The 20,958-nt window shown below is 39.4% G+C and overlaps 1 protein-coding gene across 3 annotated transcripts in view; it reads left to right on the top strand.

Annotated features, from left to right (window-relative positions):
• Positions 1-20,958, top strand: part of ALG9 (ALG9 alpha-1,2-mannosyltransferase) — a 109,321-nt gene that overhangs the window by 1,621 nt on the left and 86,742 nt on the right. For all 3 annotated transcript variants that reach the window (XM_027979190.2, XM_042232919.2, XM_042232918.2), the window contains exons 3-6: positions 712-846; positions 10,738-10,808; positions 16,124-16,212; positions 19,064-19,199. In XM_027979190.2, coding sequence (XP_027834991.1) covers positions 712-846; positions 10,738-10,808; positions 16,124-16,212; positions 19,064-19,199 — 431 coding nt within the window. The remainder of the gene's footprint in view (positions 1-711; positions 847-10,737; positions 10,809-16,123; positions 16,213-19,063; positions 19,200-20,958) is intronic.

Raw genomic sequence — 20,958 nt, 5'->3', positions numbered from 1 at the left:
CTCTGTATTCTAAGCTGATGATTTACCTACTATTGAAGGATATAGGAATTTGGCAGTGACACAAAACAGTATAATTTGTAATTTTCTTAAAACATTTTAAAAATCAAAGTAATGCTTTGAGGTAGTTTAAAAATATTAAGTGCAAAGGAAAAGCAGTAACTCTATTTTCTACATCTTGTGTACAAACACCTGTCCCCAGAGGCAACGACTTTCTTTAAATTTTTTGGCTTTTTTTCTACTGATGTTTACTAAAATAAACAATGTTACTGCATACTATGCTTATATTGCTGTTTCTTGATTTATACATTTATAAGTCTGTTGGACACGCTTATAGGAAATTCAGAGGTGAAATTTTCTGATCACAGTTTGCATAAAAAAGAAATGCTTAGTGTAGGTAGTTAGGAAAATATAGGATGTTGAGCTTTCCTGTTTTGTCTAAAGAGTATTTTTAAAAACAAATAAGTTGAGGATAAAATCTGAGCTTTCCATGTTGGCCAAATGATAGTCTTACAAGATTTATAATATCTTAATATATCAGGATTGGGTCATTTTGATTCTTATCCATCCATTAGTTGCAAATCTTGTTGACAATTTCAGCATTTTTATGTACCTTGGTCTAGTTAATATTTTTGCTTAGAAACTTTACCTGCATCCTCTTAATAAGAAGTTTTGGCCAGTATAACCCTGAATCCATTCATTTTGTATTTTCAGACACACTACCTCATCTATGGGAAGGGGTTTCAGACTTGGGAATATTCTCCAGCTTATGCCATTCGCTCGTATGCTTACCTGTTGCTTCATGCCTGGCCAGCTGCATTTCATGCAAGAATTTTACAAACGAATAAGGTAAGAGCAGGCCAACTTGGAAGCAATCACAGCTGATGAAGAGGTGGGTGAGTCTCTGGAACAGTTTTGTGAAAAAGACAAAATGTATTGGTCGTTAAGACAGGACTTGTTTGGAAGAAGAATCATTTATTTATTCATTATTCAACAAATATTAATGGAGCAACTTGTATTTGGTAGATGCTTTGTTAAGTGCTGTGAGTTTAACAGTGATCAAACCCCTCCCTCATGAAATCCAGTGAGGAAGACGAACATGGAACAAGTAATTATAAATGCAGTGTGTCTTGGAGGAAAAGTACAATGTGCAATAGGTTAGCGTATTAGGAGAGCTTAATGTAAATAAAATACTGAAGGATAATTAGGAGTTAACTGAGATCTAACCTGATTACCTTTCAGAAATTTGACTGTGATGTGTCTTTAGTGTGGATTTCTTTGGGTTTATCCTGTTTGGAGTTTATTCAATTTCTTCAATTTTTAGGCTTATGTGTTTTGCAAATTTGGGAAGATTTTGACTGTTACTATTATTTTTTTTAGTAGTTTTTCAATCCTGCCATTTTTTCCTCTCCTGAGACTCCAATAATGTGGATGTTAGATCTTTTATTATAGTCTCATGGGTCCCTGAAGCTCTCTTCATTTTCTTTTTTTGCAGTCTGTTTTCTCTGTGTTCAGATTGAACAGTTTCTATCTTAGGTTTTCCAGTTCACCGAGACTTTTTTCTGTCCCCTCCATTCTGCTGTTGAGTCTATCCATTGAGCATTTATTTTGATTATTGTATTTTATCAGTTCTAAAATTTCAGTTTGATTTTTCTTTTTATTTTCTGCTTATTTACTGAGACTATTTTTTCATTTGTTCCCAGTGTGTTTTTAATTGCTTGTTGAAGTATTTTTACAATGGCTCTTCTAAAACTTTGTCAGATAATTCTAATATCTCATCTTGTTTTAGGTATCTATCGATTGACTTTTTCCTTTCAGGTTGAGATTTTCCTGTTTGACAAACAATATTTAGTTGAAACTTGGACATTTTGGGTATTACAGTATGAGACTCTGGATGTTATTCATGGGCCCTGCAAGCTTCCTCTGTACTATTCTGCTTTTCTTATTTAAGCCTCTCTTTGAGCTGGCTTCTTTTGATACTGCTACAGTAAGAAAAAGGAGAGGGTTCTCCACCTGTTACTGCCACTAGGGGCTTGAGGTCTGCGTTCCCCAGTAGTCCTCCACGGATACCACACTACTGGTCAGGGTGGATATGCATCATTACTGCTAGATTTGGGGGAAGCAGAGTCCAAGATCTCCCAAGTGGTCTCCACTGACACTGTACTGGGAGAGGGAGCTCCTTAGCACTGTCAGGGAGTCCTTGTCTCCCACCTGACTTTTGATGGTGGAAGTGGAGCCACATTTTTTTCTGAGGTGCTTGGCTGGATTAGAGTGGTTATTGTCTAAAAGTTTTCTTTCTTGCTAGGCTACCCCTTTCTTGGTCTTATGGCTAGATAGAGCAGGCCTTGGTTGTTGTTTTTTACATCTGTGTACATTGGCCTTTCTAGTTTCCAACTTCTTTAGTTCCAAGTCTGGAACATAGAAGACCAGAGGAAAACCCAGGGAACTTACCACCATGTTGTTCCTCAGGTCCAATGTCCCTAGCCAATAGGTCTCAGGCTTGGAGGAGAGCGAGAGTGGTGGAGTGGATTAGATGAGACCGAGAGGAAGAGGCCAGGCTTTAGGCAATTAGACTTTCTTTTTTTTCCAAATGTATTATGAAACCATCAAAAGTTTTTGACAGAGGAGAGACATCATTGCATTTCCTTTTTAGAATAATCAGAAAGGTAGCACCTGTAGAGAGTGATAGAACTCTATCCCTCTGTCCCTAACTAGTATCAAATTTCTGATTTTTTTTGAACTTATTTGTCAAAGGAAAGATATACAGGAAGAGAGACTTAGTAGCAAAATAACAATGCACGTGTGCATGCATCCTCAGTCACTTCAGTTGTGTCCGATTCTTTGCAACCCACCAAGCTCCTCTGTCCATGGGATTCTCCAGGAAGAGTACTGGAATGGGTTACCATGCCCTCCTCTAGGGGATCTTCACAGCCAGGGGATCAAACCACATCTCTTGCTCTCCTGCATTACAGGCATATTCTTTACCCGCTGAGCCACCTGGGAACCCCCAGAGAGAAATAACAATATGCAGAGCTTAAAATTTCCATTTCCACTTGGATTTCCACTATTACTTCAAATTGTAGCTTCTAGAGTCCCAACTGCAGCATCATAGTTCAGAGTAGTAAAGGGTAGATTGTTGCTGAAAGACAGTTTAGTTCAGTAGCTCAGTTGTGTCTGACTCTTCGCAACCCCATGTACTGCAGCATGCCAGCCCTCCCTGTCCATCACCAACTCCCGGACTTTACTCAAACTCATGTCCATTGAGTTGGTGATGCCATCCAACCATCTCATCCTCTGTCATCCCCTTCTCCCCCCTTCGATCTTTTCCAGCATCAGGGTCTTTTCAGATGAGTCAGCTCTTTGCATCAGGTGGCCAAAGTATTGGATTTTCAGCTTCAGCATCAATCCTTACGATGAATATTCAGGACTGATTTCCTTTAGAATGGACTGGTTGGATCTCCTTGCTTTGCGTGGGACTCTCGAGTCTTCTTCAACACCACAGTTCAAAAGCATCAATTCTTTGGTGCTCAGCTTTCTTCATAGTCCAACTCTCACATCCATACATGACTACTGGAAAAACCATAGCTTTGACTAGACGGACCTTTGTTGACAAAGTAATGTCTCTGCTTTTTAATAAGCTGTCTGGGTTGATCATAACTTTTCTTCCAAGGAGCAAGCGTCTTTTAATGCTATGGCTGCAGTCACCATCTGCAGTGATTTTAGAGCCCCAAAATAAAGTCTGACACTGTTTCCACTGTTTCCCCCATCTATTTCCCATGAAGTGATGGGACCAGATGCCATGGTCTTAGTTTTCTGAATGTTGAGTTTTAAGCCAACTTTTTCACTCTCCTCTTTCACTTTCATCAAGAGTCTCTTTAGTTCTTCTTCCCTTTCTGCCATAAGGATGGTGTCATCTGCATATCTGAGGTTATTGGTATTTCTCCCAGCAATCTTGATTCCAACTTGTGCTTCATCCAATCGAGCATTTCTCATGATGTACTCTGCATATAAGTTAAATAAGCAGGGTGACAATATACAGGCTTGATGTACTCCTTTTCCAATTTGGAACCAGTCTGTTGTTGCATGTCCAGTTCTAACTTGATTCTTAACCTGCCTACAGATTTCTCAGGAGGCAGGTCAGGTGGTCTCGTATTCCCATCTCTTGAAGCATTTTTCAGAGTTTGTTGTGATCCACAAGACAATATGGTAATAATTGGTATTCCTAGTGACAGTTACCTTTACAATATCTTATCACTCTAAAAAAGGACAGCTTTGTTTTGTCCCCTTATGGGTTGGGGTGTGAATTTTTCTGAACCGTACACTCAGGAATGGGATCCCATGCATGTATCCATGGACTACATAATTTCATGGAGCAGTGCCATGTTGCTCTCCAGAACGGATATTCAGCTTTAGACTCCCGGCAACAGTGTTTGGAGTTTCAGCTTCCTAACATCTCCTGAGCACTTGATATTTCTTACTCTCTAAGTATGTGAGATATTTCTCATTTTTTAAAATTAATTTTTATTAAAGTATAGTTGTTTTACGGTGTTGTTAGTTTCTGTATATAACAAAGTGAATCAGCTCTGTGTGTGTGCATGCTAAGTTGCTTTAGTTGTGTCCAACTCTTTGCAACCCTATAGACTGTAGCCCCCCAGGTTCTCTATCCATGGGGATTCTCCAGGCACCAATACTGCAGTGAATTGCCATGCGCTACTCCAGGGGATCTTCCTGACCCACGGATCGAACTGGCTTATCTTATGCCTCCTGCATTGGCAGGTGGATTCTTAACCACTCGCACCACTTGGGAAGCCCTGAATCACCTATATGTATACATGTGTCCCCTCTTTTTAAGATTTCCTTCCCATTTAGCTCACTACAGAGCACTGACTTCCTTGTGCTATATAGTAGATTCTCATTAGTTACCTGTTTTATACATAATAGTATGTATGTGTCAATCCCATTCTCCCAACTCATCTGCCCCCCACCCCCTTCCCCCTTGGTGTCCATAGACAGATGCTCCTCATTTTAATTGCATTGTTCTGACAAACAGTAAGATGGAGAATTTCTTTGTATATTTACCAGTCATTCAGATTGGTTTTCCTGTGAATTACCTGTTTACATCCTTTTCCTGTTTTTCTTTTACTTCCTTGTTTATTTGTTTTCGGTGGTGGTGGGTCTTCATTGCTGTGCGGGCTTTTTTGTAGTTGCAGAGAGCAGGGCTCTGTAGCGGCAGCGCACAGGCTTCTCAGTGCAGTGGCCTCTCTTGCGGCCGCGCACAGGCTCTAGGGGGTCTCAGGAGTTGCGGCTCCCGGGCTCTACAGCCCAGGCTCAGTAGCTGTGGCACTGAAGCTGAGCTGCTCCGTGGCGCATGGAATCCTCCTGGATCGAGAATTGAACCCGTGTCTCTTTCTTTGGCAGGTGGATTCTTTACCACTGAGCCACACGGGAAGCCCGTTTGCCTGTTTCTCAATTGAATTTTCTGATTTTCTCTTGTGATTGTAGAAGTTCTCAATAGTAACCCCTTGTAGGTTTTAGGTACTGGAAATCCTTTCTCCTAGACTGTCAGCCGTTTACTAACTTTGTAGTCCTTTCTTTAGTTCTGATAGAGTCAGACCAATTAGTTTTTGACTTATGGTTGGTAGATTTTGGGTCTTTCTAAAATAAATCCTTCACCATAGATCATAAAGATATTCTTATGTATTTTTTCATAGTAACTTTGTAATGTTGTCTTTCACATATAAGCATGCATGTTTAATCATTCAGTGGTGTCTTGACTCTCTGCAAGAGAGTAACATTTGTAACATTATTCTCAACATTGGGAATAATGTTACAAATCAGAAGGAAAAGGAAGAATTAGCAGATGGTTCTGGAAAATCTACTTCACTATATAGCCAAAAATGAAGCTGGATCTTTCAACAATTTATATATTAAAAAAAAAAACAAAACTGAATGGAGTAAAGCCTTATATGTGAGGGTTTCCCGGTGGCTAAGATGATAAAGAATAGGCCGGCAATGCAGGAGACCCAAGTTCAATCCTAGGGTTGGGAAGATCCCCTGGAGAAGGAATGGCAACCCACTCCAGTATTCGTGCCTGGAGAACCCCATGGACGGAGGAGCCTGGCGGGCTACAGTACATGAAGTCCCGGAAAGTCGGACACGACTGAGTGACTAAGCATGCATGCATGACAGTATTTTTACAGTGTTACATCATTCCATCCCTATTATATATAAATGATGTGCTTATCATTTAGTCAGCTTTTCTGTGTCTTTTAAAAAGTTATTTAATTGACTGATTTATTTGGCTACATTGGGTCTTAGTTGTGGCATATGGGATCTTTCATTGCTGTGCACAGGCTTCTCTCTAGTTGTGACAAGTGGTTCCAGAGCTCATGGGCTCAGTAGTTGCAGTGCTTGGGTTAGTTGCCCCATGGCATGTGAATCTTAGTTCCTCTACCAGGGATTGAGTGCTAATCTGCTGCATTGGAAGGTGGATTCTAAACCACAGGACCTTGTTTTTCTGTAGTCTTTTAATACAATTTAAAGAATGTATCAAAAAAAATTATCCATGTCAAGCTTACCCATCCTTTGATTAGGATAATGCTAGGTTCTTTATACTTTTTATTACTGTTATGGATGTTATCTTGTTTTCTGTAATATTTTTAGGAACTCATTGCAGGTTTAGGGCTTCCCTGATAGCTCAGTTGATAAAGAATCGCCTGCAATGCAAGAGACCCCGGTTCGATTCCTGGGTTGGGAAGATCCGCTGGAGAAGGTATAGGCTACCCACTCTAGTATTCTTGGGCTTCTCTTGAGGCTCAGCTGGTGAAGAATCCACCTGCAATGTGGGAGATCTGGGTTCGATTCCTGGGTTGGGAAGATCCCCTGGAGAAGGGAAAGGCTACCCACCCCAGTGTTCTGGCCTGGAGAATTCCATGGGCTGTAATAGTCTGTGAAGTCGCAAAGAGTCAGACGCGACTGAGCGACTCTCACGTACATTCACTTTCATTGCAGGTATCAGTTCAGTTCAGTTCAGTCGCTCAGTCGTGTCCAACTCTTTGTGACCTCATGAATCGCATCACGCCAGGCCTCCCTGTCCATCACCAACTCCTGGAGTTTACTCAAACTCATGTCCATCGAGTCGGTGATGCCATCCAACCATCTCATCCTCTGTCGTCCCTTTCTCCTCCTGCCCCCAGTCCCTCCCAGCATCAGGGTCTTTTCCAATAAGTCAACTCTTCACATGAGTTTGCCAAAGTATTGGAGTTTCAGATTAAGCATCAGTCCTTCCAATGAACACCCAGGAATGATCTCCTTTAGAATGGACTGGTTGGATCTCCTTGTAGTCCAAGAGACTCTCAAGAGTGTTCTCCAACACCACAGTTCAAAAGCATCAATTCTTCGGTGCTCAGCCTTCTTCACAGTCCAACTCTCACATCCATACATGACCACTGGAAAAACCATAGTCTTGACTAGACAGACCTTTGTTGGCAAAGTAATGTCTCTGCTTTTGAATGTGCTATCTAGGTTGGTCATAACTTTCCTTCCAAGGAATAAGCGTCTTTTAATCTCATGGCTGCAATCACCGTCTGCAGTGATTTTGGAGCCCCCCAAAATAAAGTCAGCCGCTGTTTCCACTGTTTCCCCATCTAGTTCCCATGAAGTGATGGGACCAGATGCCATGATCTTCGTTTTCTGAATGTTGAGCTTTAAGCCAACTTTTTCCACTCTCCTCTTTCACTTTCAACAAGAGGCTTTTTAGTTCTTCTTCATTTTCTGCCATAAGAGTGGTCTCATTTGCATATCTGAGGTTATTGATATTTCTCCCGGCAATCTTGATTCCAGCTTGTGCTTCTTCCAGCCCAGCATTTCTCATGACGTACTCTGCATATAAGTTAAATAATCAGGGTGACAATATATAGCCTTGACGTACTCCTTTTCGTATTTGGAACCAGTCTGTTGTTCCATGTCCAGTTCTAACTGTTGCTTCCTGACCTGCATACCGATTTCTCAAGAGGCAGGTCAGGTGGTCTGTATTTCCATCTCTTTCAGAATTTTCCAGTTTATTGTGATCCACACAGTCAAAGGCTTTGGTATAGTCAATAAAGCAGAAATAGATGTTTTTTGGAACTCTCGTTTTTTCAATGATCCAGTGGATATTGGCAATTTGATCTCTGATTCCTCTGCCTTTTCTAAACCAGCTTGAACATCTGGAAGTTCATGGTTCACGTATTGCTGAAGCCTGGCTTGGAGTATTTTGAGCATTACTTTACTAGCATGTGAGATGAGTGCAATTGTGTGGTAGTTTGAGCCTTCTTTGGCTTGCCTTTCCTTGGGATTGGAATGAAAAGTGACCTTTTCCAGTCCTGAGGCCACTGCTGAGTTTTCCAAATTTGTTGGCATATTGATTGCAGCCCTTTCACAGCATCATCTTTTAGGATTTGAAATAGCTCAACTGGAATTCCATCACCTCCACTAGCTTTATTCGTAGTAATGCTTTCTAAGGCCCACTTGAGATCACATTCCAGGATGTCTGGCTCCATGTGAGTGATCACACCATCGTGATTATCTGGGTCATGAAGATCTTTTTTGTACAGTTCTTCTGTGTATTCTTGCCACCTCTTCTTAATATCTTTTGCTTCTGTTAGATCCATACGATTTCTGTCCTTTATCGAGCCCATCTTTGCATGAAATGTTCCCTTGGTATCTCTAATTCTCTTGAAGAGATCTCTAGTCTTTCTCATTCTGTTGTTTTCCTCTATTTCTTTGCATTGATCACTGAGGAAGGCTTTCTTATCTCTTCTTGCTATTCTTTGGAACTCTGCATTCAAATGCTTATATCTTTCCTTTTTTCCTTGGCTTTTCACTTGTCTTCTCTTCACAGCTGTTTGTAAGGCCTCCCCAGACAGCCATTTTGCTTTTTTGCATTTCTTTTTCTTGGGGATGGTCTTGCTCCCTGTCTCCTGTACAATGTCACAAACCTCTGTCCATAGTTCATCAGGTACTCTATCAGATCTTGGCCCTTAAATCTATTTCTCACTTCCACTGTATAATCATAAGGGATTTGATTTAGGTCATACCTGAATGGTCTAGTGGTTTTCCCTACTTTCTTCAATTTAAGTCTGAATTTGGCAATAAGGAGCTCATGATCTGAGCCACAGTCAGCTCCCAGTCTTGGTTTTTGCTGACTGTGTAGAGTTTCTCCATCTTTGGCTGCAAAGAATATAATCAATCTGATTTTGGTGTTGACCATCTGGTGACGTCCATGTGTAGAGTCTTCTCTTGTGTTACTGGAAGAGGGTGTTTGCTATGACCAGTGCGTTCTCTTGGCAAAACTCTATTAGTCTTTGCCCTGCTTCATTCCATACTCCAAGGCTAAATTTGCCTGTGACAATTGACTTTTGCTTTTTGATCTCAATTTCACTGAATTTCCTCATCAGTGTCAACATTTTGTCAAGTAAATCTCTTGGATTCTCTTTCTTCTGTTCATGCTGAATTTAGTTTCTTCTGTTCCATTCTTATACTTACTTCTTTTCTTTTTTGTGTCTTTTTGTACTGATCTGACATCCAGTTACTATGCTGAATATTAGTAACTACAGGGGCATCATTGTCCTGTTCCCAAGTACAGTTCTTTGATTATCTTGTGTTAGTTTTTGACTTTCTAAATGTGTTTTTGTACTCTCACCAACCAGATGAGTAGTCCTTAAATGTGGATACTTTGTACTAAAATTATCTGTATTCCTAGTAGCATCTAGAAGAGTAATCAGTGCATTGCAGATTTTCAGTATATTGTTGAATTAATCAATGAGTTTGGACATTTGCTGATCACTTGATTGGATTCTTTTGGGAATTTTGTTTTTTGGTTATAATGATAAATCAGAAAGTACTTTTAAGTTATATGCAGTAATATTAATCATAGAATATATTTAAATAGCGCTTATATTCAGAGATATTAATTTTTCTTAAACATGCTAGTTATACTGTAGTAGAAGAGCTATTTAATATGGTTTTATTTTGTTATTTTTATGTTTAAAAGTTGTATTCATAAAATTAATAAAACCACATTACAGACATTTGGATGATAGGAGGAAGAATATGCATGAAAGTCTCACTAGCCTGAGACAACCACCTTTACGGTTTTATTATATTTCTTTCTATTTTTTCATGTACTTCTGATTTCTATAGCTATAACTGTGATGTATAAATCATGTATGTTTTCATTTAGTATTTTGTTATAATTTTATAAGAATTGCAATCAGTTATAATTGTCTGAGAGATGCTTGTCATGTGAATGAGATTTATATGATAAGAATTTTTCCACTGTCTTTGTAACCATGAACTTTGGTCTTTGTAACCATGAACTTTGGTATCTGTATCATGAATAGATATAATATGAAATAGATGTAACATAATTTAGCCATTTTCCTGTAACTGAACATTTTGTAGTTTTTTAAATAGTTTTTACTAAATTAGTAGAGCTGTAATTAACGTCTTTTGACTCGAACTCCCTTCCTATATTTTGAGTTACTTTTGTGGGCTGAAGTCATAGAAGTGGTCAATAAATGTACTTCCATACTTGAATTTGGAGGTATGAACATTTCCATGGTTCTTGATACATACTGTTTTTCAAAAGGATTATACCAATTTATAATTATTACTGACAGATGTGAGTGGTTTCATCTTTTAGTAGTTTTTCTAACTTGTATCTGTGACTTCTGTTTTCTTGTTCTGGGTTTCTTTCAGATTCTTGTCTTTTACTTTTTACGATGTCTGCTGGCTTTTGTGAGCTGTATATGTGAACTTTACTTTTACAAGTGAGTATAAAAACTTTGCTTCTAAAAGTGCTGTAAGAGCCAAATTGAGCATAAGTTATTTCTCCGATGGTAGAAACAGTGTTTAGAAATAGAAGGCATTTTTATTCTAGCTTCTGATATTATATCTAAAACTCAATTTTTTTTTAAGCCAACCATTGGGAAGATATACTTCTAATTTCCTGAGGTGTAAGTGCTATATCTTCATATTATAATTTCAATTCCGTAAGTGTATATCTGAGTAGTACTTTATTTGGTAGGATTTTGTAGAGCCTATTTTTGGTCCTAAGAGATAAATCATGATGTCTGTCTTCCCCTTTTGAGCTTAGCTGATAGGAAATTATTTCCAGTGTGAGACTCACTGCTCTTATATGTACTCAATATGATTGTCTTCCGCCAAGTAACTGTTGGTTGAATGAATATTAGTGAAAATATTAAGCATTTAAGTATCTCAGTAATAAAAATAGCTACCTTTTTTTTTTTTTTAAACATGAAACCTAACAAACATCTTATTTTAAGAATGCTTTAAAAGGTATTTGGACTTAGTAACCATTACTTAAAGTCTTTCCGTTGCAAAACAGCCAACAATGTCAGATAAAAAAGTTCTTTGGTCTTGACTCTGAGTAGAATAAAGTTAAAAAAAAAGAAATCTAGTGCTACCTTTGAGGATTGTAACTTTAAGTTGGTCTTCGTATGAATTCAGGACTGAATTCAAATTACCTGTATGGTCTCCTAAGCCTCAAGTTTAGAATTTATTGTAAATTGTTCAGGGCTTATTCCTTGAAAGAAAAGCTATGACAAACCTACACAGTGTATTAAAAAGCAGAGACATCACTTTGCTGACAAAGGTTTGTAGGTTTTTCTGGATGTGAGAGTTGGGCCATAAAGAAGGCTGAGTGCCAAAGAATTGATGCTTTTGGATTGTGCTGCTGGAGAAGACTCTTGAGAGTCCCTTGGATTATAAGGAGATGAAACCAGTCAATCCTAAAGGAAATCAACCCTGAATATTCACAGGAAGGACTGATGCTGAAGCTGAAGCTCCAGTACTCTGGCCACCTGACCCAGAGCCGACTCATTGGAAAAGACCCTGATGCTGGGAAAGATTGAGGGCAGGAGAAGAAGAGGGTGACAGAGAATGAGATGGTTGGATGACATCACCAACTCAACGGACATGAGTTTGAACAAACTCTGGGAGATGGTGAAGGACAGGGAAGCCTGGCCTGCTGCAGTCCATGGGTTGCAAAGAGCAAACATGACTTAGTGACTGAACAACAGTAGTGTCCCCAGACACTTTTGGAGAAGGAAATGGCACCCCACTCCAGTACTCTTGCCTGGAAAATCTCATGGATGGAGGAGCCTGATAGGCAGCAGTCCTTGGGGTCGCCAAGAGTCAGACACAACTGAGTGACTTCACTTTCCTTTTCTTTTCAGACATCTTGCAAAATCAAAAAGTAAAATTTCTCTAAAGAAGTGGAGTCTTAATCCAATTGTCGAAGAATTACCATAGATAAAGTTCTAGTGAACCAGATTATAATAAAAGTAAATGACAAAGCACAGAAAGGAACAGGTCATTATGAGTGAGAGCCAGCAGAGATCATCAATAGAAAGCTGACCTACCAAACTTCATTTATTAGGAATTACTAAAATAAGAATATAAAATAATTATATTTAATATTTTTAAAGAAATAAAATAGGGAATTGAAAGCATGAAATAAAAGACTAATAAGAGATTAAACAATCAATGCAGTGGAAAGGAGCTTACAGAATGGCTGAAAATATTTGCAGATCATATATAAGTTCATTTCCAAAATGTATAAGGAGCTCTTCTAACTCAGTGGTTAAAAAAAACCTAATAAAATGGCCAACAGGCATATGAAAAGAGGGAAATATCACTAGTCATAAGGAAAACAAATCAAAACCACAGGGAGATCATTTCATATCTGTTAGAATGGCTTTTGTCTAGGGAGGCAAGGATATATTATACAATGGAGAAAAGACAGTCTCTTTAACAAGTAGTGTTGGAAAACCTGGACAGCCACTAATAGATCAGTGAAGTTAGAATATCTCTCACACCATACTAGAAAATAAATGCAAAATGACTTAAAGACTTAAGTATAAGACATAACACTATAAAACTCCTAAAAGAACATATAGGTAAAACATTCTCTGACGTATATTGTACTAATGTTTCCTTAGGTCATTCTCCCAAGGCAATAGAAATAAAAGCAGATAAACACTTGGGGCCTTAAACTTATAACTGCTTAAAAATTTTTTTATTATGTTTTAAGTTGAAATAGAGTTGATTTACAGTGTTGTGCAGACTTACAAGCTTTTGCACAGCAGAGAAAACCATAAACAAAATGGAAAGACGAACTATGGACTGGGGGAAAATAGTTGCAAATGATGTGACTAACTGGGGTTTAATCTCCAAAATATACAAACAGCTCCTACAAATCAACAAAAAGCAACCCAGTCAAAAAGTGGACAGGAGACCTAAATAGACATTTCTCCAAAGAAGACATACAGGTAGCCAATAAGCACGTGAAAAGATGCTCAGCATTGCTAATCATTAGAGAAATGCAAATCGAAAGTACAATGAAGTATCACTTCACACTGGTCAAAATGGCCATCATCAAGAAGTCTACAAATTATAAATGCTGGAGCTGCTGCTGCTGCTAAGTTGCTTCAGTCGTGTCCGACTCTGTGATCTAGAACACGTGAGTTGATACTACTGAAGCTCAGGCACCATGCTGTGCAACAAGAGATGCCACTGCAATGAGAAACCCTCGCACCTCAACTCTAGAGTAGCCCGTCCTTGCTGCAATGAGAGAAAGTCCACACAGCAACGAAGATCTAGCACGGCCAAATATAAAATAATGAATAAATTGATTAATTTAAAAAGAAAAATATTAAAAAAAAAAAAAGAGGGAAATCCTAAAGATATGACAAAGTAGATGCGCCTTGAGGATATTGGGCTAAGTGAAATAACTTGCCACAGGGGAGCAAATATTGCACAGTTCCCCTTCCACGAGGTATGTGAAATGGTTGAACTTATGGAAGCAAAGGAATGGTGGACTTGTGGCTGCCAAGATCGGGGGCTGATGGAAACAGAAAGTTGCTAATCAGTGCATATAATATTTCACTTATACGAATTAGCTCTAGACATCTGCTGTACAACATTATGCTTATTATATATAATATATATAATTATTATTATATAATTATTATTATATATTATATATTATTCATGCAGTACTGTGTTTTACATTTAAATATCTGTTAGGAGGGTAGATCTCATATTAGGTGTTCTTACTACAATGAAATAAAAAAAGGTAATGAATGAGACTACAAAAATGACCAGGCAGATTTGAAAAAGAGCCACACAGAACTTGAATTAAAAATATAGGAATTGATATAGAAAATTCAGTGGATAAACAACTGATTTGTTGTTGTTGTTCAGTCCTAAATCGTGTCCGACTCTTTGCAACCAGCGTGCCAGGCTTCCCTGTCCTTCACCATCTCCTGGAGTTTGTTCAAACTCATGTCCATCGAGTTGGTGATGTCATCCAACCATCTCATCCTCTGTTGCCTCGTTCTCCTCCAGCCCTCAATCTTTCCCAGCATCAGGGTATACAACTGATTAGACATTTCTGTTTTAAAAAAATTTTTAAATATTTATTTTTAATTGAAGGATAGTTGCTTTAGAATATTGTGTTGGTTTCTGCCATACATCAACATGAATTAGCCATACGTATACATACATCCTCTCCCTCCAGGACCTCCCTCCCGCCTCCCACCCCACCCCACCCCTCTGGTTTCTCGTGGAGCACCAGTTTGAGCTCCCTGAGTCACGTAGCAAATTCCCACTGGTTATCTGCTTTACACATGGTAGGGCTTATGTGTCCATTCCACTCTGTTCGTTCCACCCTCTCCTTCCCCCACCAACCCCGCATTGTGTCCACAAGTCTGTTCTCTTGATTTGACACTTCTAATAAATAAACCAGAAGATTAATCTGAAGAAGTTACTAAGAATGTAGTACAGAGTGACAGAAGAAAAAAAAAAGGTGAGAGGATAAAAAAAGCGTGTGGTGGAGTTGAAAGATCTGATTTATATCTAATCAGATCTAGGCGATTATAGAATAGAGAGAGGCAGTATTAAGAGAAGTAATAGCTAAGAATTTTCCAGAATCAAAGGAGAAAGGACACTAATCCACAATTCAGGAAGCCTAATGTCCTGAGCTGGATAAATAAAGAGTAATTAGGGATACTGTGTAAACCCAAGAGTAAAGAAGATCTTACAGGTTGACAGAGGACTAATCCAAATCTTACAAAGAAATGTCAGGCAGTAAAACCAACATAAGCCTTCTCAAGAGCCAGAAGACAAAATATATGTTCAAAGTTCTGTGAGAAAATGACTGTCATCCTAGAGTGATAGATTCAGCTAAAGCACCTTTTAAGACCAAGAGCTAAATAAAGGCTTTTCTGACAAAATGAAAAAAATATCAAAAACCAGAATTTACCATTAACAGATCCTTACTGCAAAGAACCTTCTAAAGGATATATTAAGGAAGAAACAAAATTATTTCAGAAAGAAGCTCTGTGATGCAGTTAAGAATCTGAGCAAGAAGAGTTAACACATGGTTATGTCTGAACAAATATTGACTAAATGAAGCAACAATCACCTCTACTGATGTTTTACTCATCGGGTTGAAAAGACCTATGAGACAGAAGTTAAAGGAAGTATATAATTTATTGAGGAAGGTTGACTTAGATAACCTTTTATTAAAACTTTGGTGTGCCTCCTAGTCTTCTTTGCTGATAGCTGCCCTCTGTTGAGCAGCTCTGTGCCTGGCACTCTTCTGAGTACTTTGCCATGCATCGCCCTCACAGAAACTTATGCAGTAAGTATTATCATTATCCTCATTTAACAAACGAGGAATCTTACAGAGATGTTACTAGGCTAGGGAGCCTCTGCTAGTGAGTGGAAGGGCCAAGATCGTAACCTGTGCATGTATGGTCTGTTATTTTTCCATTACACCAGGCTGTTTTCCTACTGATGTTAGTTATAATCTAGCATAGATTATTCTGTAGACATAATCTATAGAAAGTATACATCTCCTCTTAGGCACAGAGCTTCTCTCCTGCATAAGGAATGAGAATGTTTATGCACATGAAATTGCTAACAGACCTGTTGAGACAGTCCTGTATTTGACTTTAGATCTTCAGTGTTCTCTGTGATGCAGCCCTGTTTTTGTGCTTTAAATTGAAATTTCCATCCTGAAGGTCTGCTGTGTTGATAGCCTTTGCCTTCCCTCTAGGGCTGTGTGTAAGAAGTTTGGGCTGCATGTGAGTCGAATGATGCTAGCCTTCTTGGTTCTCAGCACTGGGATGTTTTGCTCATCATCAGGTAAGTAAAAGAGCAGGTGAGGATGTAAAAGGTTCACTGACATTTCGCAGTTGCATCAAACAGAAGAACTTGTCCAGATGTAGGTTATATTAGTATAACATGTCAGTAATTTCCAGAGTCCTATGATCTGCCCAGGTGGCTCACTGGTAAAGAACCCGCCTGCTCATGCAGGAGACACAAGAGACATGGGTTAGATCCTTGGGTCGGGAAGATCCCCTGGAGGAGGAAATGGCAACCCACTCCAGTATTCTTGCCTCAGAAATCCCATGGACAGAGGAGCCTGGTGGGCTACAGTCCATAAGGTCGCAGAGTCGGACACGACTTGAACATGCACACGGGGGATTATCTTCATGACCTTGATTGACCTTTACAACAATCCTATGATAAAAGTCATATAATTGTTTTCTCATTTTTGCAAGTAAGCACACTGAAACTTAGAAGGGTGAAATGACTTGCCAAAAGTCAAAGAATTCATAAGTGGTAGAGCTGTTATTTTCATCAGGTTGTTTTCTTTTACATTATTATATATATTTTTAATCATTGCAAGGCTGAAAAACAGAGGCATCCACTTCCTTTCTTTGCTGTTAGCAGAAGGAAAATAATTTTATTTTGCTCAAGAAATCTCTTATTTTGCTCAAGGACTTCCCAGGTGGCGCTAGTGGTCAAGAATCCACCTGCCAATGCAGGAGACATAAGAGACACAGGTTTGATCCCTGGGTTGGGAAGATCCCCTGGAGAAGGAAATGACAACCCACTCCAGTATTCTTGCCTGGAGAATCCCTTGGACAGAGGAGCCTGGCAGACAGCAGTCCATAAGGTCACAAAGAGTCAGACACGGCTGAAATGACTTAGCATGGTTTCAAAGACCCTGGTCTTGATGGTTCTATTTTATGCCAGTTACTTGCCAGGGATTCTATAAAAGTACACATCTTCTGTTGAATTTTTTTTTTTTTTACAGTAAGCTTCTGTAAATTTAGAATAAAATCCTTAATGTAGAGTGGTGGCTTTCCAGCTGTGCTGCCTTTGAACCTTTGTGGTTTTTGACCTGCGCCAGAGTGGCCTGTTCCTAAAAGGTAGCCTGTTCCCAGTTACCCAGAAAAATTTAGTTACTAGATGTAATTTTCTGAGTTTTAATTTTGACTTGTATGTACCAGAATCTAGTACACATATTAAATGTATACAAAAATAGTATCTAGTGTAAAAGTATTGATATAGACTTACTTTTCCTTCAATGACTATATCTTAATCCATGTTCTACAGAGACCTCAGGCCTCTTATCTGAATAGCTTTGAGAGCCTGAATGAGACTATGTTCTGGCCTCTAAGTGGGCAGAGACCTCAGGTTCCTCTCCTCCCCTTGGGGCTGGAATCAGCAGCATGGGATGGCATCAGTATTGTTTAGCATTTGTCTGGGAAGGTTGTACTTCACATGTCTTTTTAGTTATTTTGCTAGTCCTAAAATGGATTCTTGTATGAGGGAGATACCTGGGAGTATCTTTAGTTTTATAATTTCAGTTGAGTATGTTAAGGCACAAATTACTTAAAGGCATCCTTTGATACAGAGCCTCTGAACCCTTTGCTGAGTTTTTTTTTAAATTAATTTATTTTAATTGGAGGATAATTACTTTACAATTTTGTGATGGTTTGTGCCATACATCAATATGAATCAGCCATAGGAATGCCTTTGCTGAGTTTTTTTTAAATTTAAATTTATTTATTTTAATTGGAGGCTAATTACTTTACAGTATTGTATTGGTTTTGCCATACATCAGCATAAATCACCATACTGCCTGTTCACTGTGGTTCTTGTTGGAATTGGTACTGAGTTTTCTTACCTAGTGCTTGCTAGGTGAAGCCCTTAAACAGCAGGGAGAGGCAGGTCTGCATTTTCATGTCGAGTTAATAGAAATGCCTGGATGAAATGTTACTGTCACAGAGACCCTGAAGGTGGTCGGCAAGAAAGTTATGTGATGAAATAACTAGGGGGACATCTAAAGGCCAAACTCCCTGTGGCGGTGGATGCAGGGTACAAAGCAGTGCTGCCGTCTTAACAGATGTGGCTCTTCAGAGGCTTCTGAGAACTCCGCTGGGGTACAGGCTGCTTCTTGGACAGTCTCAAGACTATCAGAGGATTAACTTCTTCCGAAACAGATTGTTAACAATGGCTCTAAATTTATTTTATTTTATTTTTTTGGCCGTGCTGGGTCTTTGTTGCTGCACAGGCTTTTCTCTCGTTGTGATGAGCGGGGGCTCCTTTCCAGCTGGGATGCGGGCTTCTCACCACGCTGGCTTATCTTGTCGTGGAACACAGGTGCTAGGGCATGAGGGTTTCAGTGGTTGCAGGTCCCGGGCTCCAGAGCACAGGCTCAGTAGTTGTGGCGCACAGGCTTAGTTTCTCTGCAGCGCCTGGGATATTCCTGACCACAGATCTAACCCATGTTCCCTGCATTGGCAGGTGAATTCTTACCACTGAGCCACTAGGGAAGCCCGAATGGCTCTAAATTTCTTGAAACATAATTTCTGCCTGGAAGTATAGCCTGAGGATATTCCTGGGGAACCTGAAATCCTATAAGTTTTAGACTTGGAGTACAGGCCAGGAGATAAATGACATTAAATAATTGGGTGACATGCTGGTGCATAAAAAAACAGGACTATGAAAATAAGAAAATTGTTGAACTTTTTTTTTTTTTTTAAGGAGAATCACTTTACTCCTCATTTTTAATATAGCATTGCTCAAAGTATGTTCTTGGTTATTGGCATTTTGCAATGCAGGTTCATTTTTAATAATTGATAACTAGTATATCTCAATCCCTTGTCTCTTTCCCTCCTTTTTTCATTTTTTTGTCTTGCAGCATTCCTTCCTAGCAGCTTCTGTATGTACACTACCTTGATAGCCATGACTGGCTGGTATATGGACAAAACTTCCTTTGCTGTGCTTGGAGTCGCTGCTGGGGCCATCTTAGGCTGGCCATTCAGTGCAGCTCTCGGGTAAGAAACTAACGTGATTCATCTTCCATGTGTTACTGGGCATAAAGTCCATCTGAATGTTAGGTTGTCTCCATAGTCTCTAGGTGGGGCTGAAGTTATGGGAATTAATTATATAAAGATTCTGGGAAATGGAAGAATATTTCTCTCATGTTTAATTCTAATAAGAGCAGTGACTATTAAGCATCTGCTGTCTGCTCAGTTCAGTTCAGTCACTCAGTCATGTCTAACTCACTGCGACCCCATGGACTGCAGCATGCCAGGCCTCCCTATCCATCACCAACTCCCGGAGCCTACTCAAACCCATGTCCATAGAGTCAGTGATGCCATCCAACCATCTCATCCTCTGTCATCCCCTTCTTCTCCTACCTTCAATCTTTCCAAGCATCTGGGTCTTTTCCAATGAGTCAGTTCTTCACATCAGGTGAGTACTGGAGTTTCAACCTCAGTATCAGTCCTTGTAACAAATATTCAGGACTGATTTCCTTTAGGATGGACTGGTTGGATCTCCTTGTACTCCATGGGACTCTCAAGAGTCTTCTCCAACACCACAGTTCAAAAGCATCAATTCTTCGGTGCTTAGTTTTCTTTCTAATCCAACTCTCACATCCATACATGACCACTGGAAAAACAATAGCTTTAACTAGACGGACCTTTGTCAACAAAGTAATGTCTCTGTTTTTTCATATGCTATCTCGATTGGTCATAACTTTTCTTCCAAAGAGCAAGCATCTTTTTATTTCATGGCTGCAGTCACCATCTGCAGTGATTTTGGAGCCCCCAAAATTAAAGTCTGTCATTGTTTCCACTGTTTCCCCATCTGTTTGCCATGAAGTGATGGGACCAGATGCCATGATCTTAGTTTTCTGAATGTTGAGTTTTAAGCCAACTTTTTCACTCTCCTCTTTCACTTTCATCAAGAGTCTCTTTAGTTCTTCTTCCCTTTCTGCCGTAAGGGTGGTGTCATCTGCATATCTGAGGTTATTGATATTTCTCCCTGCAATCTTGATTCTAGTTTGTGCTTCTTCCAGCCCAGCATTTCTCATGATGTACTCTGCATATAAGTTAAATAAGCAGGGTGACAATATACAGCCTTGACATACTCCTTTCCCAATTTGGAATCAGTTTGTGGTTCCATGTCCAGTTCTAACTGTTGCTTCCTGACCTGCGTACAGGTTTCTCAAGAGGCAGATCAGGTAACTGGTATTCCCATCTCTTGAAGAATTTTTCAGAGTTTGTTGTGATCCACACAGTCAAAGGCTTTGGCATAGTCAATAAAGCAGAAGTAGATATTTTCTGGAACTCTCTTGCTTTTGCGATGATCCAGAGGATGTTGGCAATTTTATCTCTGGTTCCTCTGCCTTAGCTAAATCCAGCTTGAACATCTGGAAGTTCACTATTTACATACTGTTGAAGCCTGGCTTGGAGAATTTTGAGCATTACTTTACTAGCGTGTGAAATGAGTGCAATTGTGTGGTAGTTTGAGCATTCTTTGGCCTTGCCTTTGTTTGGGATTGGAATGAAAACTGACCTTTTCCAGTCCTCTGGCCACTGCTAAGTTCTCCAAATTTGCTGGCATATTAAGTGCAGCCCTTTCACAGCATCATCTTTTATGAAGATTTGAAATAGCTCAACTGGGATTCCATCACCTCCACTAGCTTTGTAGTAATGCTTCCTAAGGCCCACTTGACTTTACATTCCAGGATGTCTGGCTCTAGGTTGGTGATCATACCATCGTGATTATCTGGGTTGTAAATATCTT

The sequence above is a fragment of the Ovis aries genome, chromosome 15 (assembly GCF_016772045.2).
Source record: "Ovis aries strain OAR_USU_Benz2616 breed Rambouillet chromosome 15, ARS-UI_Ramb_v3.0, whole genome shotgun sequence".
Lineage (NCBI taxonomy): Eukaryota > Metazoa > Chordata > Mammalia > Artiodactyla > Bovidae > Ovis > Ovis aries.
Note: the sequence above shows the minus strand (reverse complement) of the source record. Positions and strands in the feature narration are given on the sequence as shown.